We start from the raw sequence: 19,408 nt of genomic DNA, 5'->3' as shown, positions 1-19,408 counted from the left end.
TTTACTCGTCACTGTTGCGACAGTGTGTTTGCTCACTGGCACAAAATGCCCGATGTTAAAACTAATTGTCGCAGATTACTGGTGTTGGTAATTTAGAAGAACAAACAAAGGCCGAAGGAATGGCTCGAGAAGGAATTTTCAAAAGCGATACTGTTTAGAAAAACGCAAGGGCAGTTATATTATAGGCGGGCGCTAGAAAAACCATAAGTGGATTCTTTCGAAACTTTATCGTAAAACCTCGGAAATCCCATCTAAATATCCTTCGATCAGTCTCAAGGCAGTTAAGTTCTCGCGTCATAACAGTGAGGCTCGTAGTAAAGTAGTGTTGGTAGGAGGGTCAAGCATTCTGATTCGACGATAAGCGAGGGCGAGGCGAGAGTCGTTCGATGGACACATGGCGTGGATACAATATCCGCGAAGGGTCCTTGAGAGGAAAAAAGGCAAATTGCGTTAAAAGTTCAACGTGCACTGCTTGCCTCAGTCAGAATTAAATTTGTAACAGTAAAATAACCATGTGTTTCAAAGAAGGCATAGAAAGTGTTTTGGTTTTATGAGAAATTTAAATTTCCATTGAAATTAGTAATATATTAAAGTTGGTAAATACTTATTTTCTTATATTTTAAATGTCGATTTGTCATAACCTTTAAAAGATATATTGTTACGGTAGATACGCATACGGACCTCGGGTATACGTAATGCTACAAAGTCATATTATGTCATGTTTCATAGTTTGTATATTTTCGTGGTAAATAATGTTAACAATCTATTTTTCAGATATTTTTCGTAAAAAATCGAACAACACAATGAAATTTCTGTTCTCTCTTGTTTCTGTTCTCTTGTTCGCGAATGGAATCTGCATTATTACGTCACAAGCATTCGACACGCAGAAATGTCATCCATGCACAGCAGAAGATTTGAATTCGTGCCCAGTATTAGAGGAAAGTGCAACATGCGAACTAGTGGTGGAACCCAACTGCGGGTGCTGCATGATGTGCGCTAAGTTAGAAGGACAGAGCTGTGGTGTAGCAGAGGGATATTGTGCGGACGGTCTACTTTGTGGACCAGCTGATTTTGATAATTATGACGCATATGGTTATCTTCAAAACTTCGTCTGCATGACAGAAGCCGCCTTTGATCGCGTTTACGATGCAGTTGTCAATAACCCATTGATACCTGAATCTCCCACCCAGGGCGAAGAAGACAGCATACATGGTAAGTTAACGATAACTTATCTCCTGTGTTAATCTTTACACACAGTTTGTTGCGGCAACATTTTGACGAACCTTTGCCTCGCCTCTTTTGCTTGTTCCTGAGGCTTGCGCCGTTTCTGGGCATATACTCTAAATAAACGGAGCGCTAATGCATAACTTATACCTGTAAAACTTTTGCAACTAATAATACCGGATAAAATAAACATGTCACAGATACTATAACGGAAGCAACATATTATACTGTAGAATATTATATAACAATGTTTTTTTTTGATATGAAATAGTGTCGACCCCGCCCCCTGCACCAGAAAGCACGACGATTCCTGATGAACCCCAAGACGAGGTGTGTATTTAATTAAATTTTGATTTTTTTAAACTGTTGCCTATTTTTTTATTTTTTAACTGTTGCCTAAAAACCAATTAAATTACAAACTATTTTTTAGGGTCCTTGCCAGAGACATTGGGATATGGTAATATCAAAGACATTTTTTGACCGACACGAATGGGTGCCAGAGTGTACACTCCATGGTTACTACAGCCCACTGCAGGTATATAAGCTGATGACATACATATAATCTTCACGAACTAATTACGTATCGTGCCCGTGTAATTACGACTGATCCAATTATCGATATACTCTAATGTACGGTCATGTTATAGTGTGAAGTAGCCTTCGGGTTGGTGAGAGGACGTTGCTGGTGCGTAGATCGACTCGGTAACGCTGTGTCAGATTATATGGCGGATGATGCAATGGCCAGATGCTGACATTTACAACTTATACATCCCTGGGCAATGGAAACTCCATGAAATGGCCGGATGCGCGTGTCGCCATTTCAAGCCAATTCTTCACTTGTGAAACTACAACGCTTTAAATACTCGTGCCCGACACATATAGCAGGCAGTGATTAAGGCGTCAATGACGTGGTTGCTTTTATATTTGGCCTGGTCCCGCTAAGCAGTAACCTATCCTGTTCGCGCTACTCGACAGTACAACGATGTCAACGACCCGGGCTTAAAATAAATACAGCCGTAGGTGAAATGGCCATAGTTACATAATGGCGTCCATTTTCGTGAAAATTTTATTTTTGGAAAATTTGTTACGTTTGTTGGAACATAGCCGCACTTTATTATTTATTTATTTATTATTTATTTTTACTTTTCAGTCTCTTTTTACCTATTTGAACAATGTTTTGCAAAGTGAATGTAAATTAAAATTGTTGTAGTGTTATTTATTATGTTGTCATAATAAAAACGAGAAGAACAAATTTTGATTGTTTAACCTTTATTTGTCTCTTCGATTACGCGGTATAGCGAAGAAAACGAAAAGACGGGATACGGCGACGAAAAGATCATTTTTGAAAGACTAATGATTAAAAACATATAGTACACAGGAGTAAGATAAAGGATATCTTTAGCAACCATACCTCAAATTTCTTAAATGTGTTTAAAACAATTAATAACGTTCTTTTATAATTGCGGTGCTACGGTTATATATAGTAGGATGGGGAAAGATGGGACACATTTAGCGCAGAATATCTAAATATCCTGATCGTGTTTTAAACAATTAACAACGGTCTATGAAGTCATAAGGATACGGATTTATATTTATTTGAATCTTCTTTGTTTACTACCAAATGTGACCAGTAAATGGAATGATAGGGTGTCCCATCTTCCCCTGTCCTACTACATATACAATTTTGTAAATATAGTTTGTTACTAAATGAACGAGAAAAGAATATGATAACATATCCCATCTTACCTCACCCATTGAAATATTATATGACTATGATCCAATGGTGGTTCTTTACTGGACAAGTTTTACTTATATAGTAAAATATTGGTATGTAAATATACAGTTGCTGCTGCCATTATCGTAACTGTATCATATTGTTTTATGTAAATGCGCCGTTACCTGACTATTAAATACCTAACGGGTGGAGTAAGATGCTGTATAAAGTCCATACAGAAGGTGACCGAAGTCATTTTAATACGCCAACGTACGAACCACATTTGGGCTAACTTTTTATAACAATGGCGCCACCGAACGGAAGTATAAGCAATAATCTTTATAAAATAGAATCGTTAAAGTTGCTTGTTGTGTGGTTCTTTATAAGCTAAACACAAGCGTGAGCTGGGTGGTCTAAAAGTTCATGGTTTAAAACCATGGCCGGTAATTAGTTGGTTGACTACATCACGAAATTGTAATCGGATATATTAGAAATTAAAAGGCTAGCGAAACGCACTTGTTCGACCTTCCGTTATAATTTGTAAACTCTAATCTTAATTTTGGTAAACCATAAAAGGCGTATATTAAAAAGGCGGGCCAAAGTTTAATTATATCGTCGTTGTACTTCCCCACTCTCGCATTTTGCGTTTAACGCTTTTGTGGATATCTAAATATAAACTCACTAATTTGGTCTCGCGTCCCGTGCGGCCTATCCTTCGAAAAGGCAATTTTCTGTGTTCGACACGATAAAAGTTTACGTTTCTGGTAACCACACCATGTAAGCAGTACATTGCATCAAGTGAACACCTGGCTTTAATGGTAGATAGGGGAAGTCAGACCGTTAATTTACATTCCGTTCAATGTATTTGACACATGGGTGAACTTCATGACATTTTTGACAGAACTCGAAATATGTTTGCTATTTTAATACTGAAGAATATATAGGATTGCAGTTCGTTTATTTTTTCCGGTCTTTACAATCACCACTGCTGCTTGTAGTTAAGCGACTGTAAAAAAATCATCAAATTATATTTTGTTGCTAATTTGTGACCTATTAACAGATGTCCATGCAGCTGCTTAGTGCTTACACTGTATCGATTTGGAAGCTTGGCAGAGTAAACATGCAAGTGATCTTCTCGAACCCGATCTCTCATTTCCTGATCGGTCTGTTCCCGACGTGTGTTTGACGTCAATGAACGTAAATAATTGCCGATATTTCGATGAGTTTCTGATTTGAGGGAATTGAGTGAAAATAAATTAACAGCTATGCACTATGATGTAATACATGACGCCTTGGCGAAGGAAATCTGATTGGCCACAGCTGTGATATTACGTCAGAAATGCACATGTTGTGACGTAACAAATGTTTTTTTACCTGGCTTGCTGAAGTCACAATTTTCGCCATTTATTTTCTTTGAGAGATCTCGGTAATCTGAAAACGAGCGGTCAATAACTTTTTGCTTTCTCCTAGCTTCCCAATGCATCGCCGCCATCTTTGTTTTAGAATTGGACTTATGCCGGAAATGAAACTGTACTCAAATATTTCTGCTGCTAGCGTCACTACAGATTTATCTGCGCTGCAAATAACTACAACTATTACCCCCTATACTCTCACAGCAGGTGGCTATCGCCTATGAAACAAGCCTAGTTTTAAATAGATCGAATTACATTGTTCCATACGCCGTACGCTCGCGACAAGAACAAATACAATAAAAGGTCCTTCTTAAGTCAACATATACGAGAACCCTTCAGCTTTAAATGCCACAGTACTAGAATTGTGAGAACAAAGGCACAGAATGTTTAATGAGACACACATTTGGAACTAGACGCCTCATTCATGACGTCATACTGAATTTGTACTTCTATAAAAAGAGTTTTTTTAAGACAAAAATTGTGATACTTTTTTTATTTGGCAAATAATCAATTATCGAGGATTTTGGGGTGTCCTTTTAAACTTTGTGAAGCAATACGCCTGACCTAAGGCCATATAAATACGTTTATATCTTAAGAGAAAAGGATTTCACCATTTAATTAGGTTATGATGTCTAGTTCAGCTATATCAACAAATATTCGTTTGAATTACGTCGGAATCACCCCTTGTATCTTGGATACCAGGTAGCTTTGAATTACCCGGCAACTAGGCTTGTTAAGAATTAGGAACAAAGTCCCACCATATAACCTTGTTACACACTTGTCATAGACATTCTCAGCTGATAACACGGGCTGATACATTATCTTGGTATCGAATACACGATCTGTGCACGTTTGGATAGAACATGGCGGAAAACGTCAGTGGAAACGACGGAATAGAGAAGTGAGTTCTGTGGGCTAATACAACATTTACTCTAAATATTTATGTTGCAATTTCACGACATCTTGTTTTTTTGCAGCGTCAATTTTGACTACATGAATGAATACGATCACAGTGAGTATTATCTGATCTTAATTTAAGACTTTAGCATGTAATTGGATGACATTTAACTACTTTTTCGCAGCGTCATACGGATAATCATAAAGCATCTCCTGTACCGTATGAGAGTTAATTAAGAATACACAAGCTAGCCAACTCTATAGTCTTAGATATTTTAATTTAATTTAAATGTTACAGCGAATCGTACGTCAATATATACAACATTAGGAAGTTTTTGAAGAAAAATCTCTAAACCTTTTTTACTCGATACATAGAATGCGTCTAATGTCGCATTTCTTTATGATTTTAATTCGTGACTATTGCTCATAAAAAGAGCAAAATAATTAAAGTTCAACATTTCATTAAAAAAAGTTTTTTAAACATTTAGAATTATATATAAGCTACTAATAGGTGCTGGTGTAAGATGGATACCGTTAGAGCACCTAGTATCCTGGATTTCCAATTCCTGATCATGTGTTTACCAGTTTAAAACGATAGTTATAAAATGCTGTTATTATTTTTTGTTTTCTATTCAACAAAACGTTAAAAAGAATTAAATTTATATCAGCATTAAACCCCGACCTGATATACCAGAAATACAGTTATTAAGTTTAAATTGATATTAATGAAGTTTACCTTAATAATAACTAAACATAAATGGCTCGTTTGTCTGCTAAGTGTAGCGAACATGTGCCTATTTTCCCCCAGTTAAATGTAAATTTTGTTGGTATATCCTGTATTTTCGTTAAAAATATTTCTAAATCTTTGCTACCGTAATCAAAGAAACAAATAAAGGTCTTATTATATTATAAGTAGGGTGGGGCACGACGGGACACATTTGGCACATAATACGCATATCCTGATCGTGTTTTAAACAATTAACAAAGAACTATTGTGGCCGTTTGCAGCCGTGAGAATTCGGTTTTATTAAACTTTAAGTGTTTTTTTTTTTTACTACTGAATGAAGCGAGAAAATAGAATAAAAAGGTGTCCTATCTAGCCTTACCCTACTATATCATTAATATCAAACTATTTGTGTTTAGAATTCGCGATTTCGGCCGAACCGTCAATCCAAGAGGAAAATCACCGAGATGATGACGAAGAAAGTCATCATCATCATGAGGAGCTACCTGAGCATTATGAATATCACTTGAATAAAGGGAGCCAACATCATACTAAGGAACCAATCAACCTTGATGTGCATGGAGAAGAACCAGGTGAATTGAACTTGTCAAAAAGTAGGGTGGGGTAAGATGGGACACCTTTAGCACATTATATCCAAATATCCTGATCTTGTTTAAAACAATTAACAACGGTCTATGGGAGTCGTGAGGATATGAATTTATAACTCTGGAAAATGGGAAAAGAAAGTAGAACGAAAAGTGTCCCATCTTTTCCCACTCCACTATATGGGTGCTGCATATGACATTTTGGCTTTTATAAAGTTTTGAAATTCAGTGAAATATAATGTATAGTTTCAATTTTTGGTGTACTGTTTGTGCCTAATTATTAGACATACGTATTTTAAATAGGTCGGGTGAGATAGAAACAATTAATCACTGTGAATTTCCCAAACTCAATCTATGTTTTAATGTCGTTTTTATACAAGTTTGCGAGTATTGTGTCAACAGCAGTGTTTACAATGCATTGTCGGACAAAAACCTAATGTTATACGACAAATGTGTCAGTGAACTAATCTGTAAACCCATTTATTACAGGTTGTGGGTTGGACAGCGATAAATGGTATGGCAAGTGCGCCATCTTCTGGGGAAACCATTTAGAATGTCGCTCACTTGCAAAGTTTGAGATTGGACTGAAGAGAGTAAGCAGTAGAAGTAAGTAGATTAAAAAAACGTTGATTACGAACTAAAAAAACGTAGTATCGAAACACTCTAACAATAGTAGCAGCTTTAAGCCTTGAAGCTGTGTAGGATCTCGGCTAATGGCAAGCCCGCCAACCACATTACCACGGCGCCCAACCAGTAACTGTAACGAATCCCTTCTGATATGGACTGTGCACCTAGCACATTAGCTTAAATAAAAAGAGTGAGGAAGATTGGATACTTTTCATTTTATTTCTCATTCCATTTGGTAGTAAACAAAGAACAATTGAATAATTATATATAACCGTATTGTCACGACTCCCATATAGACTATTGTTAATTGTCTAAAACGCGATCGGGATAATTGGATATGATGTGCTTAAGGCGTCCCGTCTCCCCCCACCACTATATATATTTTATTACATTCATGTATAATTCCTTGTATACAGTTATGATGGGGATTTTGTTTTGGGCTTTTTTCTGGTCGATCACAGCGTTAGGTGGTCGTTATGCACTACCGGGTGGAAGTTTATTCGGTAAGTTAGTTTTGCAATAAAGTACAAGATATAATCAACACTGTTTACCAACACGCGTGTGCTTAACCACCGCGCGATCATAAATTTAACAGAAACCTCATTTCACGAGATGATAGGCGTCTTATTATGCGATCGCAAACATTGACTTATGTATTTTGTATCTAAGAACCCTTGGATGTGTTGTAACTTAAATATTTGCCATTAATTTATCAAATTGAAACGTTATAATATCATTTCTATAACTTGGCTGGGTATGTGTGTTCATTTGCTTTGATTTACAAAAGATTCTGTTAATATTTTACACGTTCCTAATAAGAGAACAACATATACAGCGTAAGATGGGACATGGTTTCATTTTTTACATGTCCTATTTAATCATAAACAAAGAAAAATTACAGAATTATATAACCGCGGCTCTTTAAACGAGCTTTGTAAAATGTTAAAAACACGATCAGAAAATATGGGCTCCAGGTGCTGTATAGTAACGATATTCCATCTTAACGTACAGTAATTTATTTTCACTAATTATAATTTTATAACTACAGGGATCTTGATGGTGTTTCTATTTGGAATTGTTGCCGAGAATTTAATCGTGTTAATTCCCCTTCCATTTAACCTACCACCTCTACCACCACTGCTGGGTAATTACTTCATTACGAAATATGTACTTAGTGACTTTACAGTCACAAGGCGCTTACTCATATATAAAGTTATGCAATCTTTGGAAAATCCCATTAGGACGTCAAATGCCTTTTACAATTTGTATCACTCATCTATATAAATAGGTATGTTTGATAACGGTATTTACGGACGGAAACATACACGATATAAGCGTATAGATATAAGCGCTCGTATTCGGCTGTTTATACCAAAACACCGTGGTATATGATGTAAACACCCGACGAATAAATTATATATTTACCTCAAAGTTACTATATAACGTTTTTTGACAAAACTAAGCCGCAACCTACTATATGATACTTTAAATACGTGAAACTTAAACTTTTAGCTTGTTCACAGCGTCCTTATTCACTGGAATCATTCTGGCCAACGCTTCAGGAATAGCTGTGGCGAAAGCAATAGATCCAGATTGGTCGTTTACCTTGAGGCAAATGGCGCTCGGGGTTATTCTCGGGGAAGCTGGTGTCGAGGTCGACAAAGAGGTGAGGGCATTAGGCGGATAAATAGAAGTATGGGGGAAGATGGGACACAGTTTCATTCGTTTTTTGTCTCATTTGGTAGTAAACATAGAACATCTAAAGAATTATAAAACCGTATTCTTACGATTCCCACAGACCGTTGGTAATTGTTTAAAACACGACCAGAATATTTGGATATTATGTGCTAAAGGTGTCCCGTCTTTCCCCATCCCACTGCGTATAGTGAAATTAAGATGTTCGGAAAGAACCTAGTAAATAACAAAAACAACTGTTTGAGAAAAAAAAGATGGATACTTTAGAAATTAATTATCATCTTACCCCTACCTGCTATATATGTAGTAACACAACAAACACGTTTCCACACACATATCGGGCTTCTGAAATAATATTACCATTATTCAGTGCATTGAATTGCAATACATTTACATGAACTATATACAAAAAAACAAATACTACTTCTTTCCTCTACATTTGTCTATCTATTTTCTGCTGGTTTTACGCCAATCAAAATAATACCAATTAATTATGTCAGGCTTCGTCAGCAGCGCTTCAATATTATTATGTGAACCAAGTGTATTATGTGTGGTATAATAGCCCAATCCTGGCCTAAATCCTAGGACCCATGACGTGCCACGCTGCGGGACCTCACTCCGTAGAATAGAAGTGTATCATTTATGTATAGATAGGGAGAGAAAGACGGGTCACTTTTTACACGTAGTATCTAAAAATCCTGATCGTGGTTTTACAATTAACGATGGTGTATGATAGTCGTTAGGATACGGTTTTATCATTATTTGAATATTCATTGTCCATACTACCATATATGAAGAAAAAATACAATGAAAAGGTGTCCCATCTTCCCCACCCCAATATATAATGTTCATTTTTGTTTATATTTCCAGATGATGAGAAAATTGAAAACGGTTGTTCCAAGACTCTCGTTCTCGCCTTGTATCATCGAAGCGTTATCATATGGCGTGTTTTCTCATCTCATTCTTGGTTTGCCGTGGATTTGGTCGTTCATGCTCGGGTAAGTTATATGTGGCTAATAATTTGGACAATGCTTTAGTGACCAATCGGTTGAACAAATTAAGGGTCCAATTTAACCCAATTGTTTGAACAGATTTGTATGCGGTGCTGTAGCGCCCGCGTGTGTCGTACCTTCAATGATTAAGTTTCAAGCCAGAGGACTCGGGGTAAGATGAAACCATTATTAAATTTATTCCGAATAGTTTAGATCAGAGTCCGTATATAAACATAAACATGTTTATATACGGACTCTGGTTTAGATTCTACAGCCACAAAGAGGCGACAGGGGCCTTGGGAGTTTTACCATAGTTAGCCTATTGGCCAAAAGACATCATAAGCCAATACTTAATTTATTCTTAAATGTGTAAAAAAACAAACGGTACTGCGAGGTCAAATGTGATACAGTTATAGCACCTAAACCCCAAACATTTGCAGATCGTGTTCTGAACAATTACCAACACTCTTTTGGAGTTGCGTGGCAACGTTAAGTTTTTTTGTTTAATGTCCAATGGAAGGATAAAAAATAATAAAAACGTGTTACCCACCCTATTATAATTTAATCATTTACCTTACAGGTAGCTCATGGTGTACCAACATTGCTGATGGCGGCAGCTTCCATTGATGATATTATTGCTATCAATGGATTCAATATTTTGCTTACAATTCCATTTTCCGACGGTCTGTATTTAAACGCATACTATATTAATGTTTAGGCCACGACTGTTAAGTATGGTAACTAGTAAGCGGGCACTAGGTATGTAAATAGAACATGCCACATGAAGATAAAAAAGTTACATTCATTCATTTAATAAGGTATCTAATTACAGTTACATTACTTACTACTGTGCAACTTTATATACCAGCATTTACGAAATATATAGTATAAGGAGGAACACCTTTCATACATAATATCCAAGCATCCTGTTTTAAAATTTAATCAATTAACCTCGGTCTATGGTGTCGTAAGGATATGGTTTAAAATTCTTTGATTCTTTTTTGTTTAATTCCAAATGGGACAAGAACATTAAATAAAAAGGTGTCCCATCTCACCCCACCCCAAAATTTCAACTCACTAACGCTCGTATAGGTGGCATCGGATACGACATTCTGACAGCTTGCTTTGAAGTCTTTTTTGGAATTATATTCGGGTTGTTTTGTGGTTTGTTGATGTGGTTTTTCCCCGATCCCAGACAGGTAAGTGTCGAAAAAGTTTCTCATTTTTTACTTATTTGGTCTACTATATGACAAAACAAATGTGTTACTTAAAGTGGGCGCATAATGTTGGCAGTTTAGCGAATCAATTATAGTGTGTAAATAAGCGGTAAACTTTCTATTAAAAGTTAAACGTGATAATAACTTAACACAAATGACTCGTTTGTTCGCTAGGTGTAACGACCACGCTTATTTTCTAAATATATTTTTATCTGCTGTAAGCGTGTTTTAGCAACTGATGTTGTTTTGTCGCTATATCCTGTCTTTCGTTTAAAATATTTTTAAATCTTCGCTACCGTAATCGAAGAGGCAAATAAAGTTGTTATATATTATAATTAATCCTTTTATAAATAGTAAGAAATGTACCTAATAACGTTCAAAGCTAAAAAAAGGGATTTTCTTTTATTACAGCACAATATTGTACGGGATAGAACTGTTTTATTGATTGGCACGTCATGGTTTTTGATTTTCGTAACGAACATAATAGAAGTACCTGGTTCTGGTACATTGGGGACACTGACATGTTCATTTGTGGCATCTATAGGTTGGCCTGAAGAACAAGTGGTAAATTTGACATTTAAATATACATTTAACTGTTATTACTGCAAGCTAAAATAAAATTTTCAAGAACTGATTTTTTGGCTTAACAGTGCGGCTTACATGCGACGATTGTAAACATCGATGTTTTGTGTGCCGGAGAGTCACATGGCCAAACTTAATGTATGGTAGGGTGGGGTGGGGTAAGATGGGACATGCTTTATTCTATTTTGTTGTCTTTTAGTAGTAAACCAAGAGTACTCACAAATTATAACCGTATCCTCACGCCTCGCACAGCACGATCAGAAAAATATGAGATTTAGGTTCTAACGATACTCGTCTTACCCCACAGAACTAAATGTTTCTGTACTCCTTTATACCCGTTCATAACTCATTCAGTTGTTCCATTAGATTTTTAAATACGATTGTCGGGTATGATGTGTGTTTGTTTAAATCAAAAGACATTTGCAAAATTAAAATTTGTTTTTTTTTACGTATAGGAGGAAGTCGGCAAAATTTACAAGTCATTGTGGTTCATGTTCCAACCGTTGTTGTTTGGTCTTACTGGTGCAAATGTCAACCTATCAGAGATGGACGGTCACACTGTGGGTGAGAAACGAACGTGGTTTTATAACAAGATGCTGTGGACGTTTAAGTATAAATCAAATGAATAAAACAAGTATGAAGTTGGTTAAAATGACGGGTGAAATTGGACTGTGTTAGATTTCATAAAGTCTCTGTGCTGATCTTGTGCATGTGTCTTTGTATTTATATAATTGTTCAATGTAGGTCTTACAGTAGCGACAATGATCATTTGTTTGACAATTCGGCTCACGGTGGCTGGGAACGCAGTGTCTTTCCTAGGTTGGACACACAAAGAGAAGTTTCTTACATCTATCGCATGGATTCCCAAAGCAACAGTTCAGGTATGGTAAACAATCAGGTAATATAAAAATAGTATTAAACTCAAAAATAGGTCAGTATTAAAAGAACAGTATCGTTACGTTACGTAGAGTACTGTGGGGTAAGATGGGATACCGTTAGCTTCCAAATCTCACATTTCCCGATCGTGTTTTGAACTATTATTTCGCGGTTACGGTAACATAATTCTGTAAATATTCTTTGTTTACTACCAAATGGGACAAACAAACAAAAGCATGTCCCATCTTACCCCACCATACATTAACAATATCAAACCAAATATACTTGCATTGTTATTGTACTCCCTTTTATATAAGAAACATATAATTATAAATGTTATATTCAGGCTGCTATTGGCGGTACAGCGTTGGATTATACCCACACACTTTGCGATGGACTGGTTTGGCCACCTCTGTGTTCAAATGGCACAGCTACACCTACAGCAAACTATGCAGGTGAGACATTGCACCTTAAATGCTTACTGATAACATTAAGGAACATGTGCAAAGAAATAGGTGTAGCGACCACGCTTATTTTGTATATGTTTTAAACTGTATAAGCGTGTTTTAACGACTGTTGTTTTATCGTCATATCCTGTCTTTTCGTTTGAAATATTTCGAAATCTCTGCTACCATATTCGAAGAGACGATAAAGTTATTATATTTTATTTATTATTAAATACGTAACCGACAAAATCAAGTCTAATGAATTGTATTCTATCATAGGATAGATATTGTTAAGAGACTGATGATGCCATTTTAGACGAAATATATATATCACATTATGTGCATTTCAGTATCGGTTACGTATTCTGAGCACTTGGTCCTGAATATGCTATTTCGTTAAAAAAATCGTTCAACTTCATAAATAAATGGAATTTTCGTCTCAGGTGCCCCCATATACAATTAAAACGGCCTACCGCTATATAAACCTGATCAAAATTACACTTGTAATATCAAACGCATGCTAAAAGTCTAATATGACTTAAAAGCTGTATAGTTACTGCACGCGTATAAAAAAACGAAGTTTTTGAAGGCACGGAAAAATAGACTCAAAATGTCACACAACAGAAAAATCAAACGGATACAATCAAGTGATTTAATCATTTAACCTGAGCACGAATTCAGAATCATAAAGAATCTATCACAGTAACTGACAAATAAAATATTCGATACATTTTTACAGCGATAAATGCAACCGAGCAAACGTATCTTCCCTCAAACACCACATGGAATGCAACAACCATGGCTCTTACTACAAAGCCTACAACTACAACAACAACCACAACAACACTGGAAACTACTATTAATGGAACTCAGCCATATCACACAACACCCGAACCAGATTGTGTGGAGAATTACGACAAATATCCGGCCACTCCAACACAGTGCACTCATTACTTCAAATATGCAACAATTGTAAGTAATATATGTACAGGTCCCCTGTGCACTGTACGGACGTGCCTTTACGCACACTTTTGTTTCTATATTAGAAGTTTAACTTGATAATAATTAAACATAAATGGCTCGTTTGTCTGCTAGGTGTAGCGACCACGCTTATTTTCTTCCAATTAAATGTGAATATGTTTGTAACTGTAACTGTGTTTTAACAACTTTTATTTTGTCGCTATATCCTGCCTTTAAGTTTAAAATATTTCTAAATCTTCCCTACCGTAATCGAAGAGATAAATAAAGTTATCATTATTATATGTCGATATGCTTCCGTGGATGTAATTCTTGGTCACAATTAATAATTCAAGTTACAATGTAATTAAATTTAATGCAATCCGGATTTAAAGTCTCGAAACGACTGCGTAAAGCCGTTCTGGTAAACTTGTATGTAAATTTCTTATACGCTCGCGTGGCCGGAAAACTACAGTCATTATAACAAAGCTGTTATGTTTCAAACACTTCGTGTTCGCTCACGGGTTACCAAGTATATAACTTTGTGGGCGATTGCATGTATGGCTTAAAATTCAGACAACCCATTAATGACCTCAGGTTTGGAGCAATTATCGGTAATATAAGTGTCTTGCCCTTCAAACATTTATTGACTGCAAATCCTAAAATTAAGCCTTGATTACACCGTGTAATACAGCATGAAATTAAACTAGCAATATATTTTACAGATTCTACAAGTGTCGGTCATTGTTATTATATTCACTGCACCGATTGGAGTTTTCCTTATTGGACTCGCAGGACCTAAGTTATTGACAGTTGGTTCACCAGACGATGAAGAAAACGCTGTAAGTTAAATACAAGTCGATAGTACTGTGGGGTAAGATGGGACACCTTTAGCACATATTATCCAAATATCATGATTGTGTTACAATTAACAACAGTCTATGGGAGTCGTGAGGATATATTTTTATAATTCTTCGCTCAATACCAAATTGGAAAAGAAAATAAAAATAAAAAAATTGTCCCATCCTCCCCCACTATACTGTTGTAATGTGGGGTAAGATGGAACATGTTTTCTTTCTTTTTCGTCCCATTTGGTAGTGAACAAAGCATACGTAGACAGAAATGTATAGGCGTATCCCAACGATGCGTTACTATTTTGTTTAAAACACAATTAGGAAATATTGCATTTATTTTAACAATATCTATCATACCCCACCCTACTAAAAACAGCATAAAATATTTGTACCCATACTTTTCAAAGCTATGCCTGAAATATATACACGTTAAGTTTTAAATATGATCCATTCAAAAGTGGATCATTTTATTGTATATTCTATTTAGAGGGGATCAGTCATTATTATACGATCTAGGTTTAAGGCCAAATTTGCCCCTACAATCTAAAACAAATTAGTCCAAGTATAGTAAGGGTGGAGAAAGATAGGATCGTTTTATGCTATTTTCTCGCCCCATTTGGTAGTAAACTAAAAAAATAAACGAATTATAAAATCCTATCCCCCAAATCCCATGGACCGTTGTTATTTGTTAAAACACGATCAGTATATTTAGATATTAAGTGCCAAAGGTGTCCTGTCTCCCCCACCGTACTATATATCGACAGCCTCAGTGTAACATAAACTTGAATTATTAATAAAATACTTTCTTGTAGAACTCGAAGAACAATTCAGACGAGATAGAAATGGGCAGTATTGATGAAAAGAAGGAAGGTAAGAGTTTCATGTAACATGCTATGTTGCCATATACGTAGGTGTTTATTAGTAGCACCAACTACACAACTCAGTAAAAACGAGAAAATTCATAATAGGACCATGTGTTTTCAACCCAGTATTTGCTTTAAATGAAAATATAGTAGGGGTGGGTAAGGTAGACATTTTTGTTTTTTTTGTCTTTTTTTAAAAAATAACTTACATTATTGTTTAAACATAGACTCTAAAAGAATGTTGCTTTGTTAAAAACACGGTCGGAAATATGGGATATATATTATGTTTTAAATGTACCACCCTTACGATAGTACTGTGTAACCCAGAAGAAATAGGACAGTATATATTAAAGCGCATAATTTTGACCCAGTGTATATAGTAGGGTGGAAGGGACGGGTCATCTTTAACACATAATATCAAAACATTCTGGTCGTATTTTAAACAGTTAACAACGATCTATGGAAGTCGTGAAGATACGGTTTCATAATTCTTTGAATGTTCTTTGTTTACTACTAAATATGACGAGAAAATAGGATTAAAATATATTATATCTTTCCCACCCGACTAAATATATGTATCTGAAACACATTTCACATCGTACTACAACGCGCACGTTTATTTTGTCCACCCAGGTTACGCTAATGATAAAGTGTTTGAATCTGACGAGTCGATAGGTGGCGCTACACCTCCACCAATTTACGAACACGTTGGGGAGACGATCGAGAAAACTCATCTGTAAAAAGATCGCCATTTTAATTGCGGATGGTACTTTAATTTGTTGATACGAATATATAAAGAAATGTTGGTATATGGCGCTTATGTAAATATATTTGAACGGTTTTGGTAAACTTGATTTTTTTCCGATAACTTTAAAAGTACGAATAATTAAAGTTCAGGATATGTATACCGGTGTTTCAAATTCTTAAACAAAACTTCATCCATAACATTATTTTATTCTAATAAAATTCGACTTTATTTTGTTTGTAATTTTGTTTCTGTAAATAAAACATTCTATAAAGTGTATATTTATTCGGTGTCGGGTTTGACAACATATAAGATGCCATTGCTTTGCCTTATCCCCGCCTACCCAAGCTGGCCGCTTAAGCTATGCCGATATATGAACAGATGACTTAGGAATTGAATGTTACCAAAATATTACGACCGAAATTGTAAACGTCGGTTTGATATTTAAGCTTTTTATATTTCCAAAGGCGCGGCGTGGTTTGAGTATCAAGCGCCAACGGATAGGCTACGGAACGCCCTTATGGGGCCATGTGATACTGTCGTGTGGTTTGGGGCTAAACATGGAAAAATAAAAAAAAACAGTCTAATTCGTTCTCATTTGAAATATCATAGTTTAGCGGTGCAGTGAAACAATAGCGGCGGTAAGATCACAGCGTTGGTAAACCTTCCACACAAAGACTTCAAAGGCTGGTGGTAAAATAAAGATGACGTTGGGTGTAAATATTAAAAAGAATGGCCCGGTGCCGGATGTATTTTCGGAGGAATATATAGGAATTCGTTTGTCCTCGAAGGCGGGCTGCTTGAACACTGGAATAATAGAAACGAAATTTAAAAAATCGACTCCGTGTGTAATGACTCTTCAACTAATTATAGATCACTTTAACGAAAAGAAAAAGCGTTGTCAATTATATAAGTAGAAAACGACATTTCAAAGGTTTATAATTTACACCTGTAAATCGAAGTTACATTTTACCTCGTATTTACTGAGTTTATAAAAATCTAAAAAATATGCAAAAAGGTATTTTTATATGAAAAAGACGTATAAAGGTGTTGGTATAAACACGTCGTACAAAATCGTTAAAAGTACTTATATATCCAACCCCAAAAGGTAAAACGTTGGTTGGAATACATATGGCGCGGCACGTCGTTTAATAGGAAAAGTACAAAGGGAAAACCGACCGTTGAAACAGAGCAGCAGCAAACTAGAAAGGGTAGGCCCTTCTACAATAAAGAGGCCGACAAACTGCTGCTACCCTTGTTTACTTGCTCCGCCCCGAGTCTCGAATTTGTTATCTTGACTCGACGAACTGAGCCTGGGATCGTCGGGAACATGTTCCCCTGCCCTCAGGACTTTTATATTTCCCAAGAAATTCGTGTCGACATGTTTTGGAAGCCACCGCCTCGAATACAATAACGGAGCTTTTTAAAATGAATTCCTCAGCGAACACGAAGTTAAATATATATACGGTAGTACTGTGGGGAAAGATGGATGCCGTTAGCACATATAATATCTAAATATCCTGAACGTGTTTTCAACAAAGAACATTGCCATATGAGAGCCTTAAAAATACGGTTTTATTATTATTTTTTTAAATATTCTTTGTTTGCTACCAAATTGGACGAGAAAATGGGGTAAAAGTGTGTCTCATCTTACCCCAACCTACTATGTGGGGAAAGATGAATACCGCTAGCATACAATATCCCATATTTCATGTTCGTGGTTTTAACAAAAAAAGCAACACTATATTTTAGCTTTGTGGGGATACGGTTATATAGTTGTGTATATACGCTTACTACTAAACATACGATATTATGGAGAATTAAAACATTCTGCATAATATGTTTAATATCATAAATGCGAGCTCGAAAAAAAATCAATATTTATTTTTTCATAAAATGTTTACTCGATTAAAAAAAAACAGTTTAAATTAAATTTGAGTATATTTTGTTGGAGCATGTTAAGTATTACGTATAAAATATAACATAAATTATATAAATGTTGGACCTGTCCGCCAAACGTGGCGTAAATAAGACGTATTAGGACGATTACAGAATAAAATATGTTTTATTATGATTATAAATAAGTGAAAAATGTAATGTCTGTGTTTATATGTAATTCCCATGTCCGGATCATGCATAAGTAGTCTAGGATCCCACGATCTGTGACTTCAAAGCAGGGCCGACGCATTTACCTCTTTGATGCGGAAATCTCTGTGTCGTTCTTTCATCTTGTCGATTATAAGACATGACATTCAAATATTTTCCTGCTTTCCACCTAAATCCGAACCGGGGTGGGAAAGAAAGAAACAAGACAGGAGGAGCAGATGAGATGTTTAGTGAGAGAAAGGGAATGCTATCTAATCCCGATGGCACACACCGTTGTATTGTTAGGTTACAATAAGAGCGGGGCGGGACAAAAGGCGGAGAAGTGGAGAATGGAGTTTGTGTGATCACAAACAAAGTTTAATTACGCGCGAAAGTGATTTTACCTCTGGAAGCGAAGCAGGGAAGCTTTGTGAGGATGGGGTCGACAAACTATGAACATTATGCGTGAGTGTATGGCGGTGGGAAGAGCAGTGTTTTTGTTTCTTTCTTTCTCCTGGTGATGAGACTCCTTGGAGAATCTTGAACAAAACCAACTCCTCCACCTGAGTGGATCGATTGTGACATCACACACACAATTGAAAACCAGATCAGAGCGGCTTTTCTGGTTGATTGAAAATGATCAAAGCGGTTCTAAGTGAAGCGATTCAATCGAGCAAGCCGACAGCGTGTGCCTCATAAGATACATTTGCCACTGAAATAATCGCCCCGGAATTAGCGAATTAATTTGAATTATTAAATTAAATTTATAACAATTTTCAAAACGGATTTTGATTTTACACTAAAAAATTAAAAAAGTGTTTAACGTAACATTATATTCGACTATATAGTACAGAGTGTTTTTTTAGAGAAATTAATTGTTTTAAAAGTAGTCT

The 19,408-nt window shown here is 35.9% G+C and overlaps 2 protein-coding genes and 1 long non-coding RNA gene across 3 annotated transcripts; 2 read left to right on the top strand and 1 right to left on the bottom strand.

Annotated features, from left to right (window-relative positions):
• Positions 1 to 751: 751 nt before the first annotated feature.
• On the top strand, positions 752 to 2,472 carry LOC100182142 (insulin-like growth factor-binding protein 5). The gene is made up of 4 exons (XM_026838681.1): positions 752 to 1,212; positions 1,496 to 1,554; positions 1,655 to 1,759; positions 1,872 to 2,472. The coding sequence occupies exons 1-4, from the start codon at positions 753 to 755 to the stop codon at positions 1,974 to 1,976; spliced, it is 729 nt and encodes a 242-aa protein (XP_026694482.1). The 5' UTR covers position 752; the 3' UTR covers positions 1,977 to 2,472.
• Positions 2,473 to 3,791: 1,319 nt separating this feature from the next.
• LOC100175190 lies at positions 3,792 to 4,717 on the bottom strand. The gene is made up of 3 exons (XR_182205.4): positions 4,313 to 4,717; positions 4,026 to 4,165; positions 3,792 to 3,944 (listed from the first exon to the last, which is right to left on the bottom strand). It is a non-coding gene; the product is annotated as an uncharacterized LOC100175190 (long non-coding RNA).
• Positions 4,718 to 5,112: 395 nt separating this feature from the next.
• LOC100179810 (sodium/hydrogen exchanger 9B2-like) lies at positions 5,113 to 16,803 on the top strand. Its single transcript, XM_018815795.2, has 19 exons — positions 5,113 to 5,251; positions 5,328 to 5,362; positions 6,391 to 6,564; positions 7,066 to 7,182; positions 7,620 to 7,706; positions 8,252 to 8,347; positions 8,727 to 8,869; positions 9,769 to 9,896; positions 9,990 to 10,062; positions 10,471 to 10,573; positions 10,983 to 11,089; positions 11,519 to 11,671; positions 12,145 to 12,253; positions 12,434 to 12,570; positions 12,912 to 13,020; positions 13,751 to 13,983; positions 14,694 to 14,810; positions 15,635 to 15,692; positions 16,319 to 16,803. Exons 1-19 carry the CDS (start codon positions 5,214 to 5,216, stop codon positions 16,423 to 16,425), a joined length of 2,124 nt encoding a protein of 707 aa, XP_018671340.1. The 5' UTR covers positions 5,113 to 5,213; the 3' UTR covers positions 16,426 to 16,803.
• The last annotated feature ends 2,605 nt before the right edge of the window (positions 16,804 to 19,408 follow it).

This window comes from Ciona intestinalis, unplaced genomic scaffold, assembly GCF_000224145.3.
Source record: "Ciona intestinalis unplaced genomic scaffold, KH HT000103.2, whole genome shotgun sequence".
Taxonomy (NCBI): Eukaryota; Metazoa; Chordata; class Ascidiacea; order Phlebobranchia; family Cionidae; genus Ciona; species Ciona intestinalis.
This window is presented reverse-complemented; position numbering and strand designations above follow the sequence as displayed.